The 23,718-nt window shown below is 50.7% G+C and overlaps 1 protein-coding gene across 1 annotated transcript; it reads left to right on the top strand.

The window, feature by feature from the left end:
- The first annotated feature begins 331 nt into the window (after positions 1–331).
- Positions 332–23,373, top strand: SLC34A2 (solute carrier family 34 member 2). Its single transcript, XM_032853848.1, has 13 exons — positions 332–393; positions 10,039–10,153; positions 10,255–10,389; positions 11,389–11,517; positions 12,948–13,091; positions 14,386–14,497; positions 16,882–17,077; positions 17,836–17,931; positions 18,351–18,471; positions 19,819–19,986; positions 21,365–21,481; positions 21,575–21,699; positions 22,733–23,373. The coding sequence occupies exons 2-13, from the start codon at positions 10,042–10,044 to the stop codon at positions 23,357–23,359; spliced, it is 2,082 nt and encodes a 693-aa protein (XP_032709739.1). The 5' UTR covers positions 332–393; positions 10,039–10,041; the 3' UTR covers positions 23,360–23,373.
- The last annotated feature ends 345 nt before the right edge of the window (positions 23,374–23,718 follow it).

The raw sequence follows: 23,718 nt of genomic DNA, 5'->3' as shown, positions 1-23,718 counted from the left end.
GAGAGCAGGGGACTGGGTGGGATTGTGGGACCGCGGCCTGCGGTGGGGGGAGCCCAGCGAGCCCCCACTTGTTGGGCTGTGCGGCCCGCGCTGGGGCGGGGGCAGGGCGCGCGGGACTAGCGCTGCCTTCAGGACACGGGCCGAGTGAGGTTCTCCCGCAGCCTGGGCGCCTGGCTTTCCTCCGAACCGGGGCGAGGTCACGATGGGCTCATTAAGCCGGCAGGTAGGCAGTGCCCCGGCGGCGGCAGGCGGTCCTGGAATGTGCGAGGGGCGTGATGACAGCCGCTGCCGCCGGCCTCTTTGCGCAACACCTTCGCTATATATACTCGGGCCGCGGAGGCTGAGCTCCGCCTGGGTGCCTCCTTCGGTCCATTACCTGCGGGAGGATCGCTGGTGAGTACCCGCCGGCCCAGGGCGCTTCCTTCTCCCTCCTTGCCCTGGAAAGAACCTTCATTTACACTTCCCACACTTGATTCCTCCAGATAGCCCTCGATGTTCACCCCTCCAGGAACTTGGCTGGTTTGGGGCTGAAGACAAAATAATACACCTTCCCTAAATTATCAGATTCTATTTGTGTTCTCAGTGTGACTGCTTTTGCTGTTACAACTCCCATGAGGACGCTCTTAGTGCTGACCCTGTTATTAGTCAACCACCGGCGTGGGGGTAGGGGGTGTCTAAAATTACACATATTCTGAAACTCATGGCTTGGGGAGGGGAAAATGGGGGAGCGAAAGGGGCCACATAGGAATCAGGACGGCAGGGCTCTCTTTTTTTTTGGTCATTTACTAGCAGTGTGACCTAAAGCAGGTGGCTATGAACCCTGGGCCTTAATGTCCCCCTCTTTGTGAGAAGGGGAAGGGAACCCTCTCCCAGCCTTTCCTGCGCTGAAAATTCTAGGTTTGTGTGGCTGTCCAGTAATGCCATTCCCACCAGTGTGACTTCCATGTGTCACCATTCTTGTTTTTGGAGTTACTGATCTAAAGTGACTGCAGGATACAGTCTTAGGTTGCTGGTCCCATCAGGGCAGGCTGCCATCCTCACAGGGCTGGTCTTTCCAGCTTGTGTTGGGAGAACAGCACCCACAGTTTTTCAGTGTTTGCAAAGTCAGAGGATACCAGGTGAGCAGTCTGGGGGGATGGCTTTCAAGGAAATATGCACAGGTGTGGTCGACTTGGGAGGGCACCCAGCATCTCTAGGTCAGAAACAGGAGGCACATAGAACGGAATTAATTCAGTCTTCAGATTCCCGGAGGTAGGAGTGTTAGAATCAACTCCTTTTCCTTAGGGAGGTGGCAACTTTCTCAAACAATAATTGATTTCATGGAGGCAGCTTGTGGATTTCATCACTCAGAATCCCCTCTCCCTCCCTGTTTCTATTCACAAGCAATTTCTGTGTTAGCTCTGCGTGGTTGGGACCTGTTTGTCTTCCTCTTGCCCCCACTCCTGAGTTCAGAGTTGTTCAGGGTTGGGTATTGAAAAAGTTGTGCCTGAGAGGAGCGACCATTATTTGAGGTTGTTAAGAGTGTTTGAATCTCTCTGCTCCTGCCAGCCAACCTGCTGATAATGATCTCTATTTTTGTAACTTTGGGAACCGGTGGCAGGAAGAGCATGCTTTTACAAGGTTTGGATGTTTAACAAATTGCCCCTTCCAAAATCCACCCCAAATCACTCAACCACCTCATGGAAACAAGTCCCGGGTGGTGGGAGGACGGACGTCTGGATTATAGCTGTTAGGCACTAAGCTGACATAAAAATAGCCTGGATTCAATTTAATGAAGAAAACGGCTTCTTGGGATCAGTGATTTGGAATAAACTTTTAACACCATTTTCAGCCACCTTCCTCCCTGCCTGCCCTCTTCCTCTCCCCCCACCTCCACTGTGGGGACTGCGGAATGGCAGTATCAACAGGAAGTAGTTAGGACATCCCACTGAATTCAGAAGTGCCCCAGAGTGCAAAAAGAGGGCTGCAGACAGATTGCGATAGGTTTAAAGTGGTTTCGGTCATTAGGGCTTTTAACCCCCACCCCCAACACAATGCACAAGAATTGGTATAGTTAAAAGTGAATGGCAGGATTTATTTTAAAAGTTCATAAAAGTACACTGAAAGTGCATCCTGAGGGTGTAGTTTGGTAATATAGCCCAGGTTTAAAGAGATAGAATAAATGTATTTTTAAAACCCCGTTCGTGCCTATAGTCAAAATTCTAAACTAAAGCCATTCGTGAATGCAAAGCCCAGACCAATTGCTTCCGTCTCCTGTGCCACACACCTCGCCCCCAACTACCACGCACCCTCCCCACCTCCAACTAACGTGTCTTTGGGATTGTTTTACCTTGTGATGGCTGAAGAAAGCTGAAAAAAAAAAGTAGCCATTGCCCTCTTGGGAATTTTTGAAGTCTAGGTCATTCTTTCAACATCTGAAAGGATTTCTGAAGCGTATTGAACATTGGACTCAGACTACCTGAGTTTGAATTGTTCCTGAGGGTGTAGAGTCTGTAGAACATGAAGCAGTTAATTTCTTTGTGTCTTAGTTTTTCTTCCTAGGTAGAATTAGCGTGAAAGTACAAGTGCTTAGAAGTAAATTTGCAGAAGTGAAGTGCATGTGAGATGGGACGGGTTAGTTTGCGTGGGGTGCTCCCTGCGGTGCTGGAGGCCACTGCCCGGGAGGAGGCAGTGGGCCTGTCTCCTCTCCCTACAGGAGCTGCCCTGCCTCTTCCCCCTCCCACTTGGAATGGCGGCTGCTGTTCGGAGTACAGGCGGCACCAGCACTGGTCTTGGTTGGGGAAGCTCAAACAATGCCTAGTGGAGGGGTTGGGTGACTGCCAGGTGCCCTACATTTTCCTGCTCCCCAGGTCTGAGAAGTGTCCTCTCCTTGGCCTGAGGAGGTCCTCTTGGCAGGCGGGGCGGTACACATGTGGATGTGGGAAGTGGAGCAGAAAGGGTTATTCTGCAGAAGCCAGTGCAGTTGTAGGGATGAGTGGTGGGGAGCAAGAGAGTAGGTGTGTGCTCAGACCCACCAGCCTCGTGCCTAGGGGTTAAAACAAACAAAAAATCTTTATGGGTATTAGTACCAAACAGACAAAGTGGATGACTTGATGCTTCTCTGCTTTTTCTGGCAGGTAGCAAGAGAGTGCTGGAGTGTGCCCTTGGGAAGGTAGGGCGAGGGAACAGCTAGATCAAAGGATACCCTGGGGAGAGAGACGGTGGGGGGGAGGGGGCTCAAAGGTGCTAAAGACCCCAGCGGCTGCTCAGAGCCCCTTCCTAGAGAAGCAGGTTCCAGACAGGCCGGTGTCTGGCACCCCACTGGGAGAGTGGCCGGAGATTCAGGTCGGGGTCTCTGTCCAGCTCATTCAGTGTCACGTCACCTTTTCCTGCTTAGCTGAGACTCTTAAAAAGGTTTGGCCTCTGCTGAATCCAGGTCTCCGTTAGGCCAGAAGCCTTTGTGGGAATAGCAGCCAGTCATTCCAGCATTCTTGGCTGGCATCTCTAGCCCTCTAAAGGATTAAGTAGGAGGGACCCCTGCAGGGGGACTATACCGGCCAGCTCTCCTGCAAGTCCCTGGAGCCTGGAGCTTGGCACGCGGCTTGGAGGGAGCCCAGAGGATTCCTGGTCCCTCTGTCTCAGCCCCTGGCTGAGAGGTCTGTGGAAGGGGGCCTCCGCTTGGGAACCGGCATTCCTGGGTTCCAGTACTGACCCCATCTGCTGGTAGCCATGGGACTTCTTAAATTTCTCCGTGCCTCAGTCTCTGTAAACTGGAAAGAACTTGGTTATTGTAAAATTTAATAAGGTCACGGATCACATAGGACACTCCCCCATCACAAAACAATGTTAGCGCCTTTCTCTTGTGCTTTAGGTTCCTTTATTGGACAGATATTAACAGAGGGTTCGCTGCTGTGCTGAACACTGAGAAGACGAGCTTATGGTCTAGAGCCCAGTGGCGTTTGGGCTGTGCCTTGTCCATGATGCAATTCATTCCACAGAGTTCTCCATTCTTACTCTGCAAGGCCCTCTGCTCAGGGGCTCACACAGGCCCATTAATCAGTCAATCCTGCAACAGCTCAGGGAGGGAGATGAGATTGTCCCGCATTTGGTAGATGTTGAAACTGAGGCTCAGAGAGGTTCAGGGTCCCACATCATGGCAGGACTCCGCAGATCAGGTCCTCACCCACTGCGGGATGCTATCTTGGTGCTGTGTGCTGGGCGCTATCCTGGCAGCAGACCTGGCAGCTCTGGGGGCCTGGAGGAGGGGCCCTGAGCAGCGGCCTCAGGGTCCATCACAGGCAGTTGGTTCTAGGGCCTCCCTTTCCTCCAGAACTGCGGGGTCAGCCCGCACGAGAGCTGGGGTTTTGCTGCCTGGGAAGGTGAGGTGAGTGGAACCTGTGTGTCCACGTTGCTGAGAAGAGTGATTGCAGTAGGGAAGACAAGAGTTCTAAGAAGGAGCCGTGGAGACGTTCACAGGTTTTTTTGCCTTCTGGTGGTACTGGCAAAGAGTAAAATGAGGGCCTGGAGGTGAATGAGGCCAGCAAAGGACTCAGAGTAAGTTGGTATTTGAGGCCCGTCAGCAGGTAGGATCCCTTGCCGGGAGGTCCTATTCCTCTGTACCAGCGCAAGTGGGCGTCTGCTTGACCCACTGTTCACTGTCCTCTAAGCGCCCTGGACATTAGACTGGGCGAGGTGTCTGTTTCTGTATTTGCTGGTTAGTTGGTGACCACTCAGAAATCCAGTCCCTGAAAACACAATTTAAAAGGGCGAATAATCACCCTTCTGACCTAAGTGGGGACGAGAGTTTTCCAAGTGGGGCTGCTGTGATGTTCAGGGCCCCGTTTCTTGATGCGGGTCTAACATCCGGCAGATCTTGTCCAACCCAGCTTATGGTGGGGGTGTAAACTGCAGGCTTGATGTGTTTCCTAGTCAGGGACCTGGTGCCTCCCTTCAGCAAACCCTGAATGCGGACTCCTCCATTCCCAAATGTGAGCAGCACCGCGATGTGTAGTCTACTGAGCACTGGGAGAAAAAGCATTAATATATGGGTCTTACCTCAAAGTTAAACAGCAGTAGAGAAGGCTGTAGAGATGTGCAAAGAGATAGGAGTATGATTCTAGAGTGAATTAAGATTATAAAAGGAGAGGTTGTAGAAGGTCATAATAGGTTTTCAAATTTTTCCTTCAAGCTACCCTGGAGCAGAATAAGCCAAGTATATGGGAACCCCTAGCAAATCTGTGAGTAGTTCAGAGTCGCCCCTTGCAAGCTCAAAGCAATGTTTTATGTCCTGTCTTTTTAATTTTGAATTCAGAGAAGTCTTGTCCTCTATTTTCCAATGTCCCTGATTATTTTACTGCAATAGCTGAAAACCACAGAAGGTTTAACAAGGTGTCAAACACTATTCTGAGAACTTTTAATACATAACACCCTTAAGCATAACAATCCTTCCTCAGTCATGTTATCCTAATTTGACATGTGGGGAAACAGAGAAGCAAAGGAACTAGCCCAAAGTCACACAGCAAATGGCGTCGCTGAGACTTGAAACCAGGTAGCTGGGATGTGAAGTCTGAAGTTATTCTCAGTCCCCAAGGGACATTTGCCGATGTCTGGAGAACTTTTGGGTTATTAAAACTAAGGGGAAAGAGGTATGTCGAGAATAGAGACCAGGAATGCTGCCTCTCCTACGATAACACAAGATCGCTGGCACAGCAGAGCATCATCTGCCCCAAATGTCAGGAGCGCTGAGGCTGAGCACAGGCTCCATGTAAATATCCTGTGTCCAGTGTAAGTCACCCACCAGGCACACTCTTCAGCCTCCTCACCCCCCAGTTATGGGAGTAAAACCAGTGCTCCGGGAAAATACCTTTACATTATGGCCAAGGATACTGTAAATCAGGGCCCCAGCCTCACTGACTATGTTTAAAAACTGTCCCTCCCCTGCCGGGTGACTTTGATCAAGTGGCATAATCGTTCTTTGCGCTCCAGGTCTTCCTGTTTGCAAGTGGGGATGAGCATGACCCCTTTCTCGCATAAAGACTGCAGGAGATATTACGTGTCATGGCCCAGCACGGTGCCTGGCACCTTGCTGGAGCTCGTTAAATGGTAGTTGTTATTAGAAATCAATGACTCCCTGTGTGGCGGGGAGCCCAATGAGTCACACAGGCAGTGCTGCCTGGCACATGGGGGTGGTCAGAGGAGCCCGTGGGACTCAGGCAGGTGTGGAGGGAGGGCTTGGACTGAAAGATGGGGGGAGGGCCTTCTGAAGAGGGGTGCTCCCCAGGCAAGAGCAGAGGGTGGCACCCTACAGAGAGGACTTAGGGCCCCAAACTGAGGCCAGTGTGACCTGAGGAGGGGATCATTTAGGGAGCATTGGGCAGTAAAGAAATGGGGAGTCCCCGTGCAATCACAGCTGGGTGCTGGCAAAGTTAACCCCTGGGAGGCACTGGGGCCCAAACCAGTTAAACAGGCTGCTGTGTATTGGTTGGCACTGGGGCCCAGCCTGGTGAGGTGGCACGGGGGGCCGGAGACCACAAGCTGTGATGTTCCCAGCTCGAGTCAGCAGGTCCTGGTGCTGGCTGGGTGTGGGGGCTGGCAGAGACGACCTTGCAGTTCTGGGTGGCAAACAGCGAAGCTAATGTTTGGGGTGATGGGGAAGTGCCGACTGCTCCAAGGGGCCCTGAGGTGGCTGAAGTTTGATGCAGGTGAATGCTTTTGTGCCAAAAACTGGAGTGGCGGATGCTTTGAGACCCAGCCCACCGAGCTGTTGCTTCCTCCCTCGGCTCTGTATGTGGAAGTGGGGTGCTGACTTCTACCACCTGAGTGTTGAGGCATCTTCCGATGAGTCTGGTAATGAGGCATTCATCAGATACAGTGCACATTTGGTGCCATTATTGCATGACTCATCCCTTCCAGGAGCGTTCCAGACGTGGAACTGAGAGGCAGGACCAACTCCGGAGTCAGACCCTCTCAAATCGTGCTGTGGACCTGGGCCAAGTGGCTCTACTCCTCTGAGTGCTTTGGCTTTCTCATCTGTAAAATGGGAATAACACTAACTCCTTTCAGGGGCGCTGGGAAGAGGAATCTTAACCACTTGATCAGATAGGTTACTGTCCCAAGAACTTTGCAGAAATTAACTCATTGAAGCTGTCTAATAACCCAGTGGGTTATGGACTGTTATAAGCCCCATTCTGCATAGGGGAAACTGAGGCACAGAGCAGTCGAGTGACTGCCTTAGTATCTGAGGCAGAGCTGGCCTGGGATTCAGAACATTTGCACTGTGTAAAGTTACCCAGCCTAGAGCCTGACTGAAATGAAGAGCCCCAAGAGTGCTTCTTTCCCCAAAACCCTGGGGCTAAGGATCCTGTGTTGGGAGAGTCACAGAGGTAGACCCCTTAGCTATGCTTCCCTAAGCATGGGGACCTGGCTCTGTCTTTTCTTAGCTCTGTGCTATTTCAAACCTGAGCCAGTTCACCTGCACCTGCAGAGTGGCCTTGAGCTGAGCTTAGAGCTCTCTCCAACCAGCCTAGGTTGTCCTCCCCAGCCACCCAGCTCCCGCCTCTCCTGCTGGGGCCACAGCCTCGTAGCCGCCTTCCAGCACAACTCCAGGAAGCCCATCCCCTGCCCCACCCTAGCAGGCCTTGAGAACAGCAGGGTTTGCCCCACCTTTGATGGTCAGCTGTAAGAAGGAATTTCATTGAGCCTGAGGGAGGAGTCGAACCTGTGGCAGGCACAGCAACTCCAGAGGGCCGGACGTTAGAAGCAATGTCTAGCCTAGAAACCAATTGAGTGGCCTGCAGAGAACGCCCAGCCCAGGAGTGGCTGCCAGAAAGGGCTCAGGATTCAAATTGACCCGAGCTCACAGCTCTACATCCTGGGTCCTTGGATAAGTTACCTAGCCTCCTTACCCCCAGTTTCTTCATCTATCTAATGGGAGAACAGTAACTCCCCGAATGGGTGGCTGCGAGGTTGAGCACAGCCAGGCTCAGTCAGTACAGGCTCTCGCCGGCCAGGCAGGTCCTAGCGTCCTATTGGAAAGCATGTGAGGCCAGTTGTGTGCCAGGCCCTGTGTTGGATGCTCGTTAAGTTGAAATGAAAGGCCTGGTTACGTATTCATGGAAGCTGGTGACTGCAAGACGTTCTTCCTTGTGATCGTGGAAGAACATGTCATGTCCTGCAGTTCATGGGAAAAGTCGAAATTCCCTAGGCGGATGAAACCCCCTCCTGATGGGGACACCCAGAATCAGCAGAGGTCTTGGCTTACCAGCATAAAGAAGAGTGCCACCACGGGTGTCCCCGAACCATTGCAACTTGTGGGTCTGGGGTTGGGCTACATCTCTTACGAGAATTTGATAATTTCATAGAGAGGAAGAATAAGTCCCCCACAATCCCATCACCCACTCTGAATCCCGTGCAGCTGTCCCAGAGCCTATGAGAACATACTGTGAGGAGGACAAAGAAGTACCTTTTATTCACAATTTAGCTAAAGCATTTTCCTGGGTTTTTTTCTTTTTATCTTCTTCTGGCTCTCTATCACCTTTTCAGTGGCATGCTGTTATGCCTCACTGACGGACTGTGGTTAATACAACAATTTCCCTGTTTTTACTTTTCATCTCTTTTGACAGTGTGGCAACGTCTTTTTGGTCTGCATCCCGTTCATTCGGTCAATCCCCATTTATTGGGCCTTGCCGATGTGCCAGGCAGAGCTCCAGACCCCCAGGATACAGTGAGGATCTAGACAAAGCCTCTATTTGAGGGGTAGAGCTTACATTTTGGTAAGCAGGAAGTAGATCCATTTAAGAAAAATAGGAAAGGAGTGAGACCCAGATTCTGGGAACATCTCTTCAAAGAAGTGATTGGAACAGGGAGGTATTTTGTATTTTCTGGGAGAAAATGTTCCTAGATTCTTAATTCCTAGAAGTGAAATGACTAGGTTAGAGATGTATTAAGAAAAGTAAAGCGTTCTGTAGTGGTGCTCCTCTCACTGCCTCTTCTCTAGCATAGCACAGTATACCTAAGAAATAATTTTCTGCTGATCTGATGGTCGAAACTTAACTCCCTGTTCCATTTTGCATATCTTGGGTTGTTAATGAGGCCAAATTCTTATTTTGTAGTATTTTATCCACCTGTACTTCCTCTTCTGTGAATTGTTTGTTCCAGTCCTTTGTCCTCCCCTGTCTAACGTGTGTCAAAGGACAAGGACCACAAGGAGTGGACTTCCAAAAGTGTGTCAAGAGCCACACTTCCTGTCTGTGTAAGCAAGAAAGGCTTTGTTGAGAAAATGGGTTATGAGGAAGTCTTATCAAAGGTTGGAAGGAATGTGGTTCTGACAAAGGGTCATTAATTCAGCTGCATCGCATAGTCCTAATTGCCCGCCTGATGCCAGGCACTTTCTAGGTATCGCCATTAATCTCGTAACCCTGCAAAGTATGAAGAACTATCCACATTTTATAGACGGGGAGACATTTATGTCTTTATGCTCAGGGATATGAAAGGACATTCCTAAACACATACTCACCGATAAGTGGCACCACTGGGATTCAAACCAGCTCCGCCGGGTCACGCTGCTCACAGAAGACTCGGTGGTGGGTCAGGCAGGTAGAACGTATACGAGGATCTACACATACATTATGTCCCCTGGATGAGGTTTGGCGCAGACCTGTAGTTTAGAAATAAAAAGCAGATGAGGAACCCATCGTAGGGCTTGAGGACTTGGTGTTCCCTGAGTGGAAGATGGATAGGTTTGCATCCCCTTGCTGACTGAAGGAGAGTTAAGACAGACGCTGAGAGAGGGAAGTGAGAGAAACCAAAGCAAGTTCAGCTGACTTGAGGCTAGAATGGAAAAACACTAAGACAGGGTCTGATGTATCGACAGCCGAGGCGAGCAGATGAGGGAGACCCAGAGGTAGAAATAGGCGTTCAAGAGCCCACACTTGGAAATTGTCTGAGCACGACACCCTTCATCTCTCCAGAATCTCTGCAGCCACTGGTTCTTCCTGACACAGCACCTGAGAGTGACGCCTTTTAGTGGCTGCTTCTATAAGCTCTGTTTTCTGTCCATAGACCATGGCTCCTTGGCCCGAGCTGGAAAATGCCCAGCCCAACCCCAATAAATACCTGGAAGGGGTCACCAGTCAGCAGCCCACCACACCTGGGAAAGGCAAGGAGACCAACAAAAGTAAGTCTTGCCCATCCTGCCCCAGCCTGGCCTCCTGTGAGGACCCCCGGAAACTCTGGTCTGACCCGTATTCTCATGGCCTCTGTTGCTTGTTTGGATAGATGACACTGGGAGCCCTGTGACCAAGATCGAACTTCTGCCATCCAATTCCACTGTGGCACTGATAGAGGAGCCCACCGAGGTGGCAGACCCCTGGGACCTGCCTGAGCTTCGGGATACTGGGATCAAGTGGTCAGGTAAAAGCAGGCAGGAGGGACTCCCATCAGTGAGGGTTGGGTTCACGGTCTCCACCGTATTGTCTCCTTTGTGTTGTCCTCTTTCTTGCCCTGGCTCTGATGCCCTTCAAACAAAGGTCCTGGCTAGGGATGCCACCTGGCAGTCTTGGAGGCTTCAAGTCCAAGCACAGTGTGAGGACTGGGGGGACTTTTGTTCTCCCTCATTCAGCGAGTGTCCCAGTGTTGGAACGCTAGGCACTGTGCTGCTCCCCATGATCCACTGTGGGCCGACTGGCTCCCGGGAGCTGTGCTCAGGATGCAGCAGTGAACAGACAGTGTCCCTCACTGAGAGCTCCTGGACTGGAGGGGCTCCCCACCTAAATGTGGGCATCAAGGAAGTCTTGCAGGAGATAGACTATACAACCAGCAAGGCTGGTATGCAGGCAAATGCTGCATTTCTTTCCTCGGTACAGGGTGTGGGGTCTGTATGCAGCTCAGACAGCTGGGAGAGAGGAGGTGAGAACCACTGTAAGAAGGAGCAGAGAAAATAGCATCCAAGGACATAGCATTCCAGGATGTGTGCACACCCCAATCCTCCCCAAGGGGAGCCTGTGATTGCTACTTTGTGGCCACGTTCTAGAAAGTATCCTATGTTGTTTTGAAGGTGCTTAGGAGAGCCATTATCTCTGATCCCACACTTGGCAGGTGCCAAGTGCCCTTAACTGCCCCAGTCAGCAGCACTGGTTCAGCTGAGCATGGAGTCTGGCTTGCCCCAGACCCCATAGGACCCCTCTTCTCCAAAGCTGATCTTTCAGAGACACCTCACCACAGGCTTCAACTAAATGAACTATAGTGGTAATTGCTTTGAAAACTGCAGTTATGGCTGTGTCCCATCTCTAGGCCTTGCTTATAGCCACCTGAAGTGGGGGTGTAGAAGGGAGAAGGGGGTACCTCTGAGCTCACTGCCAAACTTCTGAGTTTCGGGCACTAACAGACTTCATCCCTTTTCCCTTACTCCAGAGAGAGACACCAAAGGGAAGATTCTCTGTGTCTTCCAGGGAATTGGGAAATTTATTTTGCTTCTGGGATTTCTCTACTTCTTCGTGTGCTCCTTGGATGTTCTCAGCAGTGCCTTCCAGCTGGTTGGAGGTACGGATGGAAGGGACAAAGATGTAGGGTGAGGGGATTTTTGTGGTATTGGGTTCACCTGGTCACAATGCAGGAAGCCCTCTCCAGCTGCAGCCTCTCAGCCTGTTTTAGGGCAAGAAGTCACCTGACATCTTGTGAAGTCATGCCCCTATTTTACAGAAGAGAAAACTGATGTCTGTAAAGGGGCTGTGACTATTGGCTGACATCGCTTAGGCCAGCAGCCAGGTCTGGAGCCAGTTCCAAGCCGTTGGCCTCCTGTGTTCATCCACTGACCCTGGACAGGAAGCTGTCTGACAGAGGGACTTATCTCAGGGATCCCTGCTGTCTTGAGCCTCCCACCTGAAGAGATTATTAGCTAGGAGTGCTCTCGAGCTAAAGCAACTGTGGAAAATCAGGGCTGGGCCTTAGCTGGAGAAGAACAAGGGTCCCAGAGTTGGTGGATCTGTATCCTTGGCAGTTATCAAAACATCTTCCAGGACTGAGGGTGGCTGTGCAGTGTGAGGGGGACCCAGGAGTGAGATCAGCATGGGCTTGGTCCCCTGTGTTCCCCAATAGGGGATGACACTGATAACTGGCACTTGGAATGCCACCTGGGGTCCTGCACTTTGCTTCCCAAAGCTCTTTTCATTGACGAGGAGCATCTGAGGCCGAAAGAGGTCATGTTGCCCAGACCTTCATTTCACAGCCTAGAGCTGGTATAGTGGGTTCCAAACTCAGATCCCAGTCACATGGAAGACCATGGATTTCTATACCCCATGGTGCCCTTTTTGGGAACTCATCTTTTTACCTGGGAGAACTGGGGAAGGGGGCACTTGTGGGGATGGATGAGGGACAGACCAACCACCTGGATGCCACTGCCAAGTCCCTGGTCCAAGGCAGCATCAGCAAGGCGTTTCACCCTCTGAGTACCTAACAAGTGGCCTCTACCCTCTGGGCCCATAAATGGGTTGGGGAATGGATTGGTGGTCTTGGGCATCTCAGGCTAGGCTGGGGCTGGAGAATGGGGGTTGGATAAGGTGGACAGAGAAGAATGAGAATATCCATTCCTGGGAGATAAATCTGAATGGGGAATTAGGGCATCAGGAGACTCACTGACATGCACTGGGCCAAGTAGAGTTGAGGCCGTTGGTGACCAGAGAAGGCTAGAGGAGGGCTTGCTGTGGAAAGGAATGGCAGAAGTGTGGGAGGCTACAGGGTGAAGGGATATACTGGGTGGTGGGGGTATACCGGGAGCTCGGTCACAGAAGGGGAGACATGGTGCCAGGGCAGCACTGGGAAGAAGCCCATGGAAGTAAGAGTCCGGAGGTACCAGCTGGGCTGGAGGCTGGCCTCGCCTTCCCACCCCCCACCCAGCCCACTGGCTGTGTCTAGAGACTACAGTATACTCAGTGCCCACCTAACATTCCAAACCGTGCACTTGTTTTCTTCAGGAAAGGTGGCTGGACAGTTCTTCAGCAATAACTCCATTATGTCCAACCCCGTGGCTGGGCTAGTGATTGGCGTGCTGGTGACCGTCCTGGTGCAGAGCTCCAGCACCTCGTCGTCCATCGTCGTCAGCATGGTGGCTTCCTCACGTGAGTCCAGGCACCTGTGGGCCCAGACTGCAGGCATTTCCCTGTCCTGCTGGGGAGCCAGGAATTTGTTCTGAATACATCCAGGCCAGTCACTGGTGTCTTCCTTTCTTGCACAACTATGACATGTCCTGCCTTAATCCTGGGCAGTCTCCTGTTTCCATTCCAGTGGTTGGGTCTGAAAATAAAGTCCCCGAGGCTTGAAGACTCGGCTCTGAATTCTCTGGAACTGTATTGTCCAGTCCAGCAGCCACTAGCCACATATGGCTATTTAATTTTATTTAAGCTTAAGTTACTTTAAATATAAAAATTAGTTGCTGGGTTGTACTAACCATGTTTTAGGGGCTTGATAGTCCCATGTGGCCGGTGGCTGCCATATTGGGCCATGTAGATAAGGAACATTTCCATCACTGCTCTGTGCTAAGAGTAAAGACATGTAATCCCATCACACGTTGGCTTGGGGACCACTGAGCTTGGGAAGCCGGCATTCCAAACTTGACTGTGCTGATCGTTTTCTCTGGCTAAACTGGGACAGAGTCTTGGGTGGGGTGGGGGGACAATTTGAACTGGTTAATTTTCAGCCCAAACAAGTATTTTTAGCAAAATTAACTAGAACTTTTCTGGGCTAAATCAGAAAAAAGTTATTCTTCAAAATAACTTTACCTTTGGGGCACCTGGGTGCCTCAGTTAAGTGTCTGACTCTTGATTTCAGCTCAGGTCATGGTCTCAGGTGGTGGGATTGAGCCCCGTGTTAGGCTCTGTGCTCAGTGCAGAGTCTGCTTGTCCCTCTCCCTCTGCTCCTCCCCTGGCTCATGCTATCTCTAAAATAAATATATAAAAATCTTAAAAATATATAGCTTTGCTTTCATATGTTAGAACATTGTGGTAGTGTACTAAATTGTCTTAGAAAAAGAAATTTCCCATAATAAATACACAAGTCTTTAAACATTGTTTCCTGTTGTCGCCTGAGCTGGCCTTGCACCTGTAATATGGAGGATAGAGAAATTGAGAAAGGCACTTGTAAACTGGGCTCCACAGACGGGCTTCTTTGTGGAGTCTGCGGAGTCCCTGAAATTATGTGCTGGAAATTTTTGGGGGTACACATGCATATTTCTGTGAGCCGTCTCAGCTTGCATCAGATTTGTAGCCTGGTGCTGGCCCCAAAATCATTAGGAAAGGCTGCTTTGGCAATTACCAGCTTGACTGAGGTCAGCCTGCCTTGGGCCACATCGGGAATGTAGCCAGGCTGCCTTTCTAAGCTTGCTAACTCCCTAACCTTCTCTCTCCCATTTTCCAGTGCTGAGTGTGCGTGCAGCCATCCCCATTATCATGGGGGCCAACATTGGGACCTCAATCACCAACACCATTGTGGCGCTCATGCAGGCGGGAGACCGGAATGAGTTCAGAAGGTAGGAGGCTCAGAATCAGCTTTTGCTGGGCCAGGTCCTCATAACTACCTTTAATCAGCCAATACAAATAATGTTGGCCATTGCTAGAGCTCCGAAGTAGCTGTAGTAGAATGCAGCTGGGGGTTGGGATCACATACTTACCAGCTGATGAAACTCAGCTCCATGGTCAAGGCATCGCCAGGATCACTGGCTGGCTGTCACCTTTGTTGTCCAAAGGACTAAACCCAGTCCTACAGGTAAATGCTTAGCCAGGTACTCGGCACGCATTCAAGAGCTCCCTAAAGGCAAGCCCTAGCTAGAAGCTTCCCTGCCGGGTGGTGTAGTTAAAACAAGGCCAGTTAGGATAGGATTTACTATCCCGCTGAGTCAGAAATAATTATAACCTCCTAAAGCTTCCTCTTTTGGCTGAGCTCAACCCCTGCCACCTTCCCTTTGTACTTTACCTGTATGCCAATAAAAGGCAAAATATAGTTTTTGTGGGTGCAGAAGATCGGAAAACGGGGCGGGTTGAAATAGGCAGAGGGTACCCCTTCCTTCCAAAAGGTTAATGGGAAAATGAAGCACGTTCTCAGCCTGCCTTCTGACAGATGGGCTTTTTCCAGAAGTTTCTAAAACAGAAGTACTTTGTCTATGTGACCCAGTCTCCGCACAGGTCGGGCAGACAGCAGTAAGCAGGCTGGCTGGGTCATCAGCAGATGACATCCCTCATCAGCTGGTGAACTGGCAGGTGGCAGAGGTCCTCGGTGCTGCTCATTTCTTCTGCTCAGACACGGCTAACCTTCTTTGGTTCCTGATGAAATGTCCCAAGGGTCTCGAGAACGGATGCAACATTATCCAGGGCCGGCTGTTAATTTGATCTTCTTAAGAAGCTGAATAGACTTTTCTTTGCCCCATTTCATTAATACAGAAACACAAAGAGGTTAAATAACTTCCCTAAGGGGCATGGCTGGGACTCAGTCTAGGTTTTCTTACAGATTCTGGGCTCTTCACTGCTACATATGAAATATAAACTTGCCAAATATAAACATGATCTATGAAAGTGGCTGCACATAGGAATAAAATTGAACTAGCCCAGCCCTCGTTTGGATTATTTTACACTTGATCTTACATTTTAATAGACTGCTGTCAGTAATGTCTTTGGAGACGTGCATCATTCTTTCCTGGTGATTTGGAACACCTTGTGGGTTTTCAGAAAAGTAATGACTATATCCGACCCCTATAAGGCTCTTAAAACATTTTGCCAAACAACTAAGAAATATTTGCATCACTTTATGAAGATGTCTTAAATCACCTTATCTTGGAAGAATAGGTTACTTTTTTTTTAAATATTAGCTGATATGGCAGGTAAAGATTTGTACTTACAGGTAAATAAATGTAAATAAATTTTACTACTAGTGAAGTTAGTTAAGCATTTCCCACACAGGTTTATTAGCTTCTATCTGTTCAAGTCCTTTTTTTTTTTTTTTTTTTTTTTTTTGGTTTGGGTGGTTTTTTGCCCATGCAGATGTGTTTTTTGTTTTTTAAAAATTTTACTTATTTGAGAGAGAGAGCATGAGTGGGGGGGTGAGGGTGGGAATAGGGCAGAGGGAGAGGGAGAAGCAGGCTCCCTGCCCAGATTCATGAGCTCTATCCAATCCCAGGGGCCCATCTGTGGGGCTTGATCTGATCCCAGGACCCTGGGATCATGACCTGAGCCGAAGGCACGTGTTCAACCAACTGAGCCACCCAGGGGCCCCAACATGCAGATACTTTTTAAAGGAAAACTTTTTTATTGAGGAAAAACATCTCACTTGTTAGTCTGGAGATAGGATGGAATTCAGGGGACCGTGCAAACCTTCTCAGATATAAATTGTAGTGTATATTGACCTGTTTTCTGTGCAGGCCATTCAAATGGTTCATCAGAGTCTCAAGATTTTAACAAAGAATTCAGTTGATGGCTTTGGTCACCGCCATACCACTGGCCCCCAGCTTTCCAAAGGAAGATTGTCCTCAATGGCGTGATTCAGAAGTGGTCTGGATGAATCACAGCGCTCCTTGTTATGGCCATAACCTGTCTACTTCCCTTCCCACCACCCCCTGCAGAGAGAACTGAGTGCTGTCTGGCGTGGTGGGGGAGCCTCTGCTGGGCAGTGGAAGTCCAGGGGTCCTGGACCCAGCACCCAGGCAGTGGTCATCTATTCCCCTATGCTTGCTGGTCCTCCGTTTCCTCATCTGCCAAATGGGGATATTGATATCAACCACTTGGGAACTGCTGTGAGACTGAATGTAGACAGAGGTGACACCCCCACCCCACCGGCAGATAATGCCATCCATGACCTGCCTAGACTGGTACCTACTTGCTTGTTGACTAATCCAATTGTTGGCTTGGGTTGGGATTCTTACAGGGCTTTTGCGGGAGCTACTGTCCATGACTTCTTCAACTGGCTGTCTGTGTTGGTGCTCTTGCCCCTGGAGGCAGCCACCCATTACCTGGAGACCCTAACCGACCTGGTGGTGGAGACCTTTAACTTCAAGAATGGAGAAGATGCCCCAGCACTTCTGAAAGTCATCACAGACCCCTTCACCAAGCTCATAATCCAGGTAACCCAGCTTCCTTCAGAGAGGGAAAGGAAACTTCCCACTTCCCCCTAACTCCCCTCCTCTCCTAACTGGGCAGGGATAGTGGAAAAGCATGAGGGTCTATAACGCCTCTGAAAAGGCCATGGGAGGTGAGACTCTGGGGACACCGGGTATCATAACTGGCCTTTTTGTTTTCCTTGACTTCGAAAACATATCATCTTTATTGGGGTGGGAGCATGTGACAAGCGCTCCTTGAAGCTCAAAAGACTCCATTGGACACTTGGGGCCATTTTAGTCCCCCTACTGACTTCAGCACCCATGGGCTCATGGGAAAAGTATTATCCTGCTTCTATCCCAAGAGAAAGGTTGCTGTCCTTCCCTTCCATCTCACCCCTCTGCTCCCTAGGGTCATTGAAATATTACTAAAATAAATTTTAAAAGGTTTTTTGTGATTGTTGCCTTGGAAAATGGGTCAGTTTTGACCTTGCCCCTTACCACCCTTACCTTCTGGGTTTTGCTGTCAACTAATGACAATCTGTTGTGTGTTTCCCAGCTGCCAGCCCGTTGTTGATACGATCATTCCTTTGTCCAACACCTGCTACCATCCAGGTGTGGTGCTCCATCCTGGGGGTGCAGATGGAGTGAGTCCTGGCACACTCCGGCAGGGGCTCTCAGTCGGGCTTATGTTGTTGAAGCCCCTTTAGTAGAACCTTCTCCATGTGGGTCCCTTCCCAGTGCTGAGGATGTGCTGACTGTCTCCTGCCTGTTGTCTTCCTCAGCTGGATAAGAAGGTTATCAGTGAAATCGCAATGAATGATGAAACTGCCAAAAACAAGAGTCTGATCAAGATTTGGTGCAAAACTTTGACCAACGTGGTGAGTTTCTAAGACTATTGCTGCGTGGGCAAACTCTTGAACCTGTGCTTTAGGCAAAACTTTTAATGCAGTGTGGGCAAATGAGAGGTAAGAGGAAGTAAAAATTGGCCTGTGAGAATCCTTAAGGAAACAAGTTTTTGAATGCTGGATAGACAGATAATGCAGTAGGACAGACCCGGCTCATTCTGCCACACCCCGCACTGCAGATAGATTATTCCTGGCTTGTAACTTTCATGTCTCCTGGCTTACCTTTGACCACCTGTGTTCCCACTGATGGAGGGACCCATGGAAACAGTGCATCACACATACAAACACACACTGATGTGTGTCTCCCTCCTACTTGCCACACTGCCTGCTAGTCCCCATCGAAAGTGCGTAGTGTGAACTACACATACCATTTCTCAATGTTTATCATTCAGACTCAAATGAATGTCACTGTCCCTTCGCCTGAGAACTGCACCTCGCCTTCCCTTTGTTGGTCGGATGGTTTGTACACCTGGACTATCAAGAATGTGACCTTCAAGGAGAACATTGCCAAGTGTGAGTGGGTCTCAGCAGAGTGTCAGCCACGGGGATGGGTGCTGGGGGCTGCTGACAGTGTTCTTTCTCTGCGTGAAGCACAGTAAGTGAAGGCGCACTAGGATTCACTGAACACCAGCATTATTCCAAGTCACGAACTATGCACTTTCACAGCAGCGGGAACTAAGTCTCAAGGACAGGTCCAAGATCCCACAGTAGGGGGTGGAACTAGGTCTTGAGGCCCAGTTCCTCTGTCGGTCCCATAATGCACCAGAGTTCAGCAATAGGTTCCGGAGTTCTCCCTCCGGATGCATTGGTATCCTCCGTGCTCTACGGAGGCACCCACCAGATTTGCAGGAGATGCGGGGCCCACATGGAACAGAACAGATACATTGACCCTATAGTGATGAGTCCCTGCTGTCCAGTAGGCCACGTTCAAGACCCTGGAGCTAAAGCCCTGATCAAGGCAGTGAGCCTATGTGATGCTCTGATTCTTTAAGAAGCTAGACTGTTGCCCCAGGAATGTTGGCCTAGACATCTTTAATTTTTTTTTTTAAAGATTTATTTATTTATTTATTTGACAGACAGAGATCGTAAGTAGGCAGAGAAGCAGGCAGAGAGAGAGAGGAAGAAGCAGGCTCCCTGCTGAGCAGAGAGCCCGATGTGGGGCTTGATCTCAGGACCCTGGGATCACGACCTGAGCTGAAGGCAGAGGTTTTAACCCACTGAATCACCCAGGCGTCCTGACATCTTTAATTCTTATCATTCCTTATCTACCCATGTGTGTATCTCTGCTTCTCTTCCTCCTCTCCCCACCATCCACATTCATTCTGAGCAGCAAGTATTTTAAGTGTGGTTGACCTCACAGTGTCCATGAGTTCATCACCTCCTGTGTTCTGGGTGGTAGCCATCCATCAGTAAAAATATATATAATCATGGGGCCATGCAGGACATATAAAAAAATAAGGAGGCTTCCAGTTAGCAATAGCTCCTACTCTGACTTGTCCACCCTACCCCACTTTGCTCCTCAGACTCTCCGTTGTAAGTATCCTCAGTTTCACGAGTAGAACATTGTGTGGGAGTTAGAGGTAGAATGCCCAGACTAGCTCTGTAGCTACAAGGACTTCACCTCATGTTCTGGCCTTATGAGGCTCCCACTGACCAGAACAGAGCCTCAGGGTCACACCTCGCTGTAGAAGGCGGCTAGGAAGTTTGGTCTTTGTTCTGCGTTGCCATAGGTCAAGCTAACAATCAAGATTCTGTTACTGTCATACAGAAAGATGTTGGGGGAATGAGTACCAACCTGTGGCCTTGGCAGGGGGCGGAGGGAATGGCCCTCCTAACAAGGGCTTTCCATGGTCTTTTCAGGCCAGCACATCTTTGTGAATTCCAACCTCCCGGACCTTGTCGTTGGCACCATCCTGCTGTTAGTCTCCCTGCTGGTCCTCTGCGGCTGCCTGATCATGATCGTCAAGCTCCTGGGCTCGGTGCTCCGGGGACAGGTGGCCATTGTCATCAAGAAGACTCTCAACACTGGTAGGTACCCTCACCCCCCACTCCTGCCAATTCTGGGCTCTCTAGGGCATGGCATCACTATGGCTGCTGGTGTGGGGGGACTCCTTTAGATTTTTATCTAGCAATAGCATGGAGTTTCTCTCTTGGATCTGATAAGCTGAAGAAGTTGAGATCCCATTTGCCCTTGAAATCTTCCTTGGTGTCTTGGGTAGAGTCTGGGGAAGTAGGCACTAGCTTTTGTCATGTTCGAAAGGTCCTGAGGAAGAGGGGGCTCAAATCCAGAGATCTGTGAGACAAGCCTTCCTTCCAGCAGGTTTTCCTATGCCCATGGCTTTGGGGTTTGTCAGGAGCCCTTAGGAAAAGGGTAATGGATGTCCACCCTGTTCCCTACTTCCCTTCAACTTCTGGGAAGAAAATGTGATTGTGGATAATACGTCAGCATCGTGAGGCAGCCAGCGCAGCCCCACTGGCCAGGAGAAGCTGCTGATGAGTATGGCATCCTGGCCAATGAGAGACTGCTAGGCCAAGGACATCGCCTCCCTGTGAAACCTCAGTGAAATGGGGCCAAGAATATCTGCCTCCCAGGGTTGTCCCAGGGTGGCCATGTGGCTGAGCTGGGTCACTCTGGGCACCTGCTGGGTGGGCAGGGTCTGAGCCATATGGGCAGTCCTGAGAGCTCCATATGTGGGACTTCGAGCTGCCCGTCCTGCCTCCAGGGTCCTTCACAAAGATGGAGGATCTATGGCACTGGGAGACCAGGCCAGGCAGAAGAACAGAGGTCCCAGTGCTCCAAGTGCTTTGTGGTAGAAAGGTGGTTATTTGGGTGGAGTCTTAGTTCTGCTACTGTAACAAATTATCCTAGGCTCAGTAGCTTGAACAGAAATGTATTTCTCAAAGAGTCCTGAGGCCTGGGAAGTCTGGGCGTGGTACCAGCATGGTCAAGTTCTGGTGAGGTCCCACTTCTTGATTTACAGTGGCCGACTCCTCACTGTGTCCTCCCATGGCATTAGTAGAGAGAAAGCAAGATCTCTGTTCTATAAAGGCACTAACCCATTCATAAGGACTCCACCCTCATGAACTAATTACCTCCCAAAGGCTCCACTTCCTGATACAATCACACTGGACATTAGGGTTTCAACACAGGAATTTTGGGGTGTGTGTATTTGCCTTCATAACACACACACACATTCTTGGCTCTACCATCTGAATATGCAAGGGGAAAGGATTCTAAAAATCCCACTTGTTAATTTCCGGCCATGGCGTTGGGGAGGCTGCCATACAACCTGACCTTCTGGCCCAGCCCATGCCCCCACCCAGATCCTCTGGAGGTGCCAGCTGGACCCCCAATCCAGGCCTCCTTAGGAAACCTGTGACAGCTTTCTTTACCTCTGTCTCCTAGATTTTCCATTTCCCTTTGCCTGGGTGACCGGCTACCTGGCCATCCTCGTGGGGGCAGGCATGACCTTCGTCGTGCAGAGCAGCTCCGTGTTCACATCCGCTATGACCCCACTGATAGGTGAGTTTCTCCTCGGCTTCCCCTTCTTGTTGCCATTACCATCTCCCATCATCCCCTGAGGCTGATACTCTAGTTTCTGTATCTTCCCACCAGGTATTGGTGTGATCAGCATCGAGAGGGCATACCCGCTCACGCTGGGCTCCAACATCGGCACCACCACCACCGCCATTCTGGCTGCCTTGGCCAGCCCTGGCAATACCCTGAGGAGCTCACTGCAGGTTAGGAAAGGCTATGCAGACTGGGGGCTCTGGGGGAGCTAAGCACCATTTGTGGGCTTGCAAGCAGATGGTTTTGAACAAGAGCCAAGTTTTTCTGTGTTCAAAACCATGAGACTGCTCCCATCCCTGGTGGTGGTTTAAACAGGCGGGGAGGCCACTACTTGGTAGTGGTGGGAAGAGTATTCAAGAGGCATAAATACCACACTACCCATCTCCTTGCTCCCCTCTTGGGGAACTCTGCTTGGACACTGGGAAGTCACTTGTGCTCTGGGCTTAGAATGAGGGGGACCTGCTTGGATCAGCTCAATTACTTGGACAAGACCTTTGGCATTGGCATTCTTGTCCTGCCTTTCCAGGCTAAGTGACCTTAGACAGGTGACCTGACCTTGAGCATCAGTTCCATCATCAGAAACCTGGGAACTGGATCTCATTAGGATTATTCTAAGGATCTGATGAGACTCTGTCTGGACAGAAATCTGAGTGTAGAATATAAATTTGATCCACCCACGTAATTGGAAATTTTCAGTTGCCACATTTTAAAAAACTAAAACAGGGAGATTAGTTTTATTAATAACGTATCTGATTTAACTCATTATCCTTTCAACATGTAATCGATTTAAAAGCTGGTGAGGTGTTTTACCTTCTTTTTCGGACTAAGTCTTGGAAACCAAGTGTGTGTTCTGGACTTGCAGCCCATCTCATGTAGACCATGTGGGCTAGCCACGTGGTCATGTGCTCAGCAGCCACACACAGCTAGTGCTTAATGTATCGGACAGACTGGTCCCAAGCCCTTCGTGTGATGCCTGGCACCTAATGGGCACATGGGGAAGGAGCAGAGTGGCCTCTGGAGCCAGGCTACTTGGGCAGAGAGCCTCCCTTCCTCCTTATCAGGCCCTTTCTGAACTGTGCTCTGAAGACCAGGAAGACCCCTGCCTCTGCTTAGGACGCCTTGTAGACCAGTAGACCATCCTTCCATCACCCTCACTCCCCCAGGCACCAGACCCACTCACCTGTCCCCTCTCTTGTGTTGTAGATCGCCCTGTGCCACTTCTTCTTCAACATCTCGGGCATCCTGCTATGGTACCCGATCCCCTTCACCCGCCTGCCCATCCGCCTGGCCAAGGGCCTGGGCATTGTCTCCGCCAAGTACCGCTGGTTTGCCGTCTTCTACCTGATCTTCTTCTTCTTCCTGACTCCGCTGGCCGTGTTCGGCCTCTCGCTGGCCGGCTGGCCGGTGCTGGTGGGTGTGGGTGTGCCGATCATCTTCGTGATCCTCCTGGTGGTGGTCCTCAATCTCCTGCAGTCGCGCTGCCCGCGCATCCTGCCCGGAAGGCTCCAGAACTGGAACTTCTTGCCACTGTGGATGCACTCACTGAAGCCCTGGGATGACCTGATCTCGCTGTTCGCTGGCTGCTGCCAGAACCGCTGCTGCCTCTGCTGCCGGCTCTGCTGCCGTACGTGCTGTCTGCTGTGCGGCTGTCCGCCGTGCTGCCGCTGCAGCGGCTGCTGCCAGAACCTCGAGGAGGAGCCTGAGCTGCCCATCAAGGTCCCTGAGGCCTTTGATAATGTGGCCATGAGCCAGGAGGCCCCAGATGGGCCCCCGCAGGCTCAGGGGGAGGCCGGGGGCACCAGAAGCACTGCTAGCAGCACCGCCTTGTAGGGGTGGCCTGGAGGCGGGAGGGGGCGCCCCCCACCAGCCCATCGGTCTCCGCGGGCCCTCCTCTGCCTGGTGGGGAGCCGTTCCTCCTCCGAAAGCTATTCACATCAGTCCCCCGCTTTCACGGCCCTTGGCCCGGTAGCCTGCACGGTGGCTCCATCTCCGTGTGGACTCCCGAGCTTCCGCCTACAAGATGTGCCCAGTGATCCTGAAAGACTGGGACAGAGAATGGCTCCAGATGATCACACTGCCCAGCCCTGCCCAGCTGGCTGGCTCCACAGAACCCATTTTTCAGACTCCAGCAGTCCTCTTCCAAAAAACCCCCGAGGGATGGATTTATGGAAGGTTCTTCAAGTTGCACA

This window comes from Lontra canadensis, unplaced genomic scaffold (genome assembly GCF_010015895.1).
Source record: "Lontra canadensis isolate GAN:19392208 unplaced genomic scaffold, GSC_riverotter_1.0 scaffold1, whole genome shotgun sequence".
NCBI lineage: Eukaryota > Metazoa > Chordata > Mammalia > Carnivora > Mustelidae > Lontra > Lontra canadensis.
The sequence above is the reverse complement of the archived record's forward strand: the minus strand, read 5'-3'. Positions and strand labels throughout refer to the sequence as shown.

What these genes read in the sequence shown, in the direction of transcription:
- SLC34A2 (XM_032853848.1), top strand. Translation starts at nt 10,042, where the DNA reads ATGGCTCCTTGGCCCGAGCTGGAAAATGCCCAGCCCAACCCCAATAAA. An exon ending in GCAAAACTTTGACCAACGTG is followed by an intron (nt 17,932 to 18,350) that starts GTGAGTTTCTAA and finishes TTTATCATTCAG; the next exon opens with ACTCAAATGAATGTCACTGT. An exon ending in CAAGGAGAACATTGCCAAGT is followed by an intron (nt 18,472 to 19,818) that starts GTGAGTGGGTCT and finishes TGGTCTTTTCAG; the next exon opens with GCCAGCACATCTTTGTGAAT.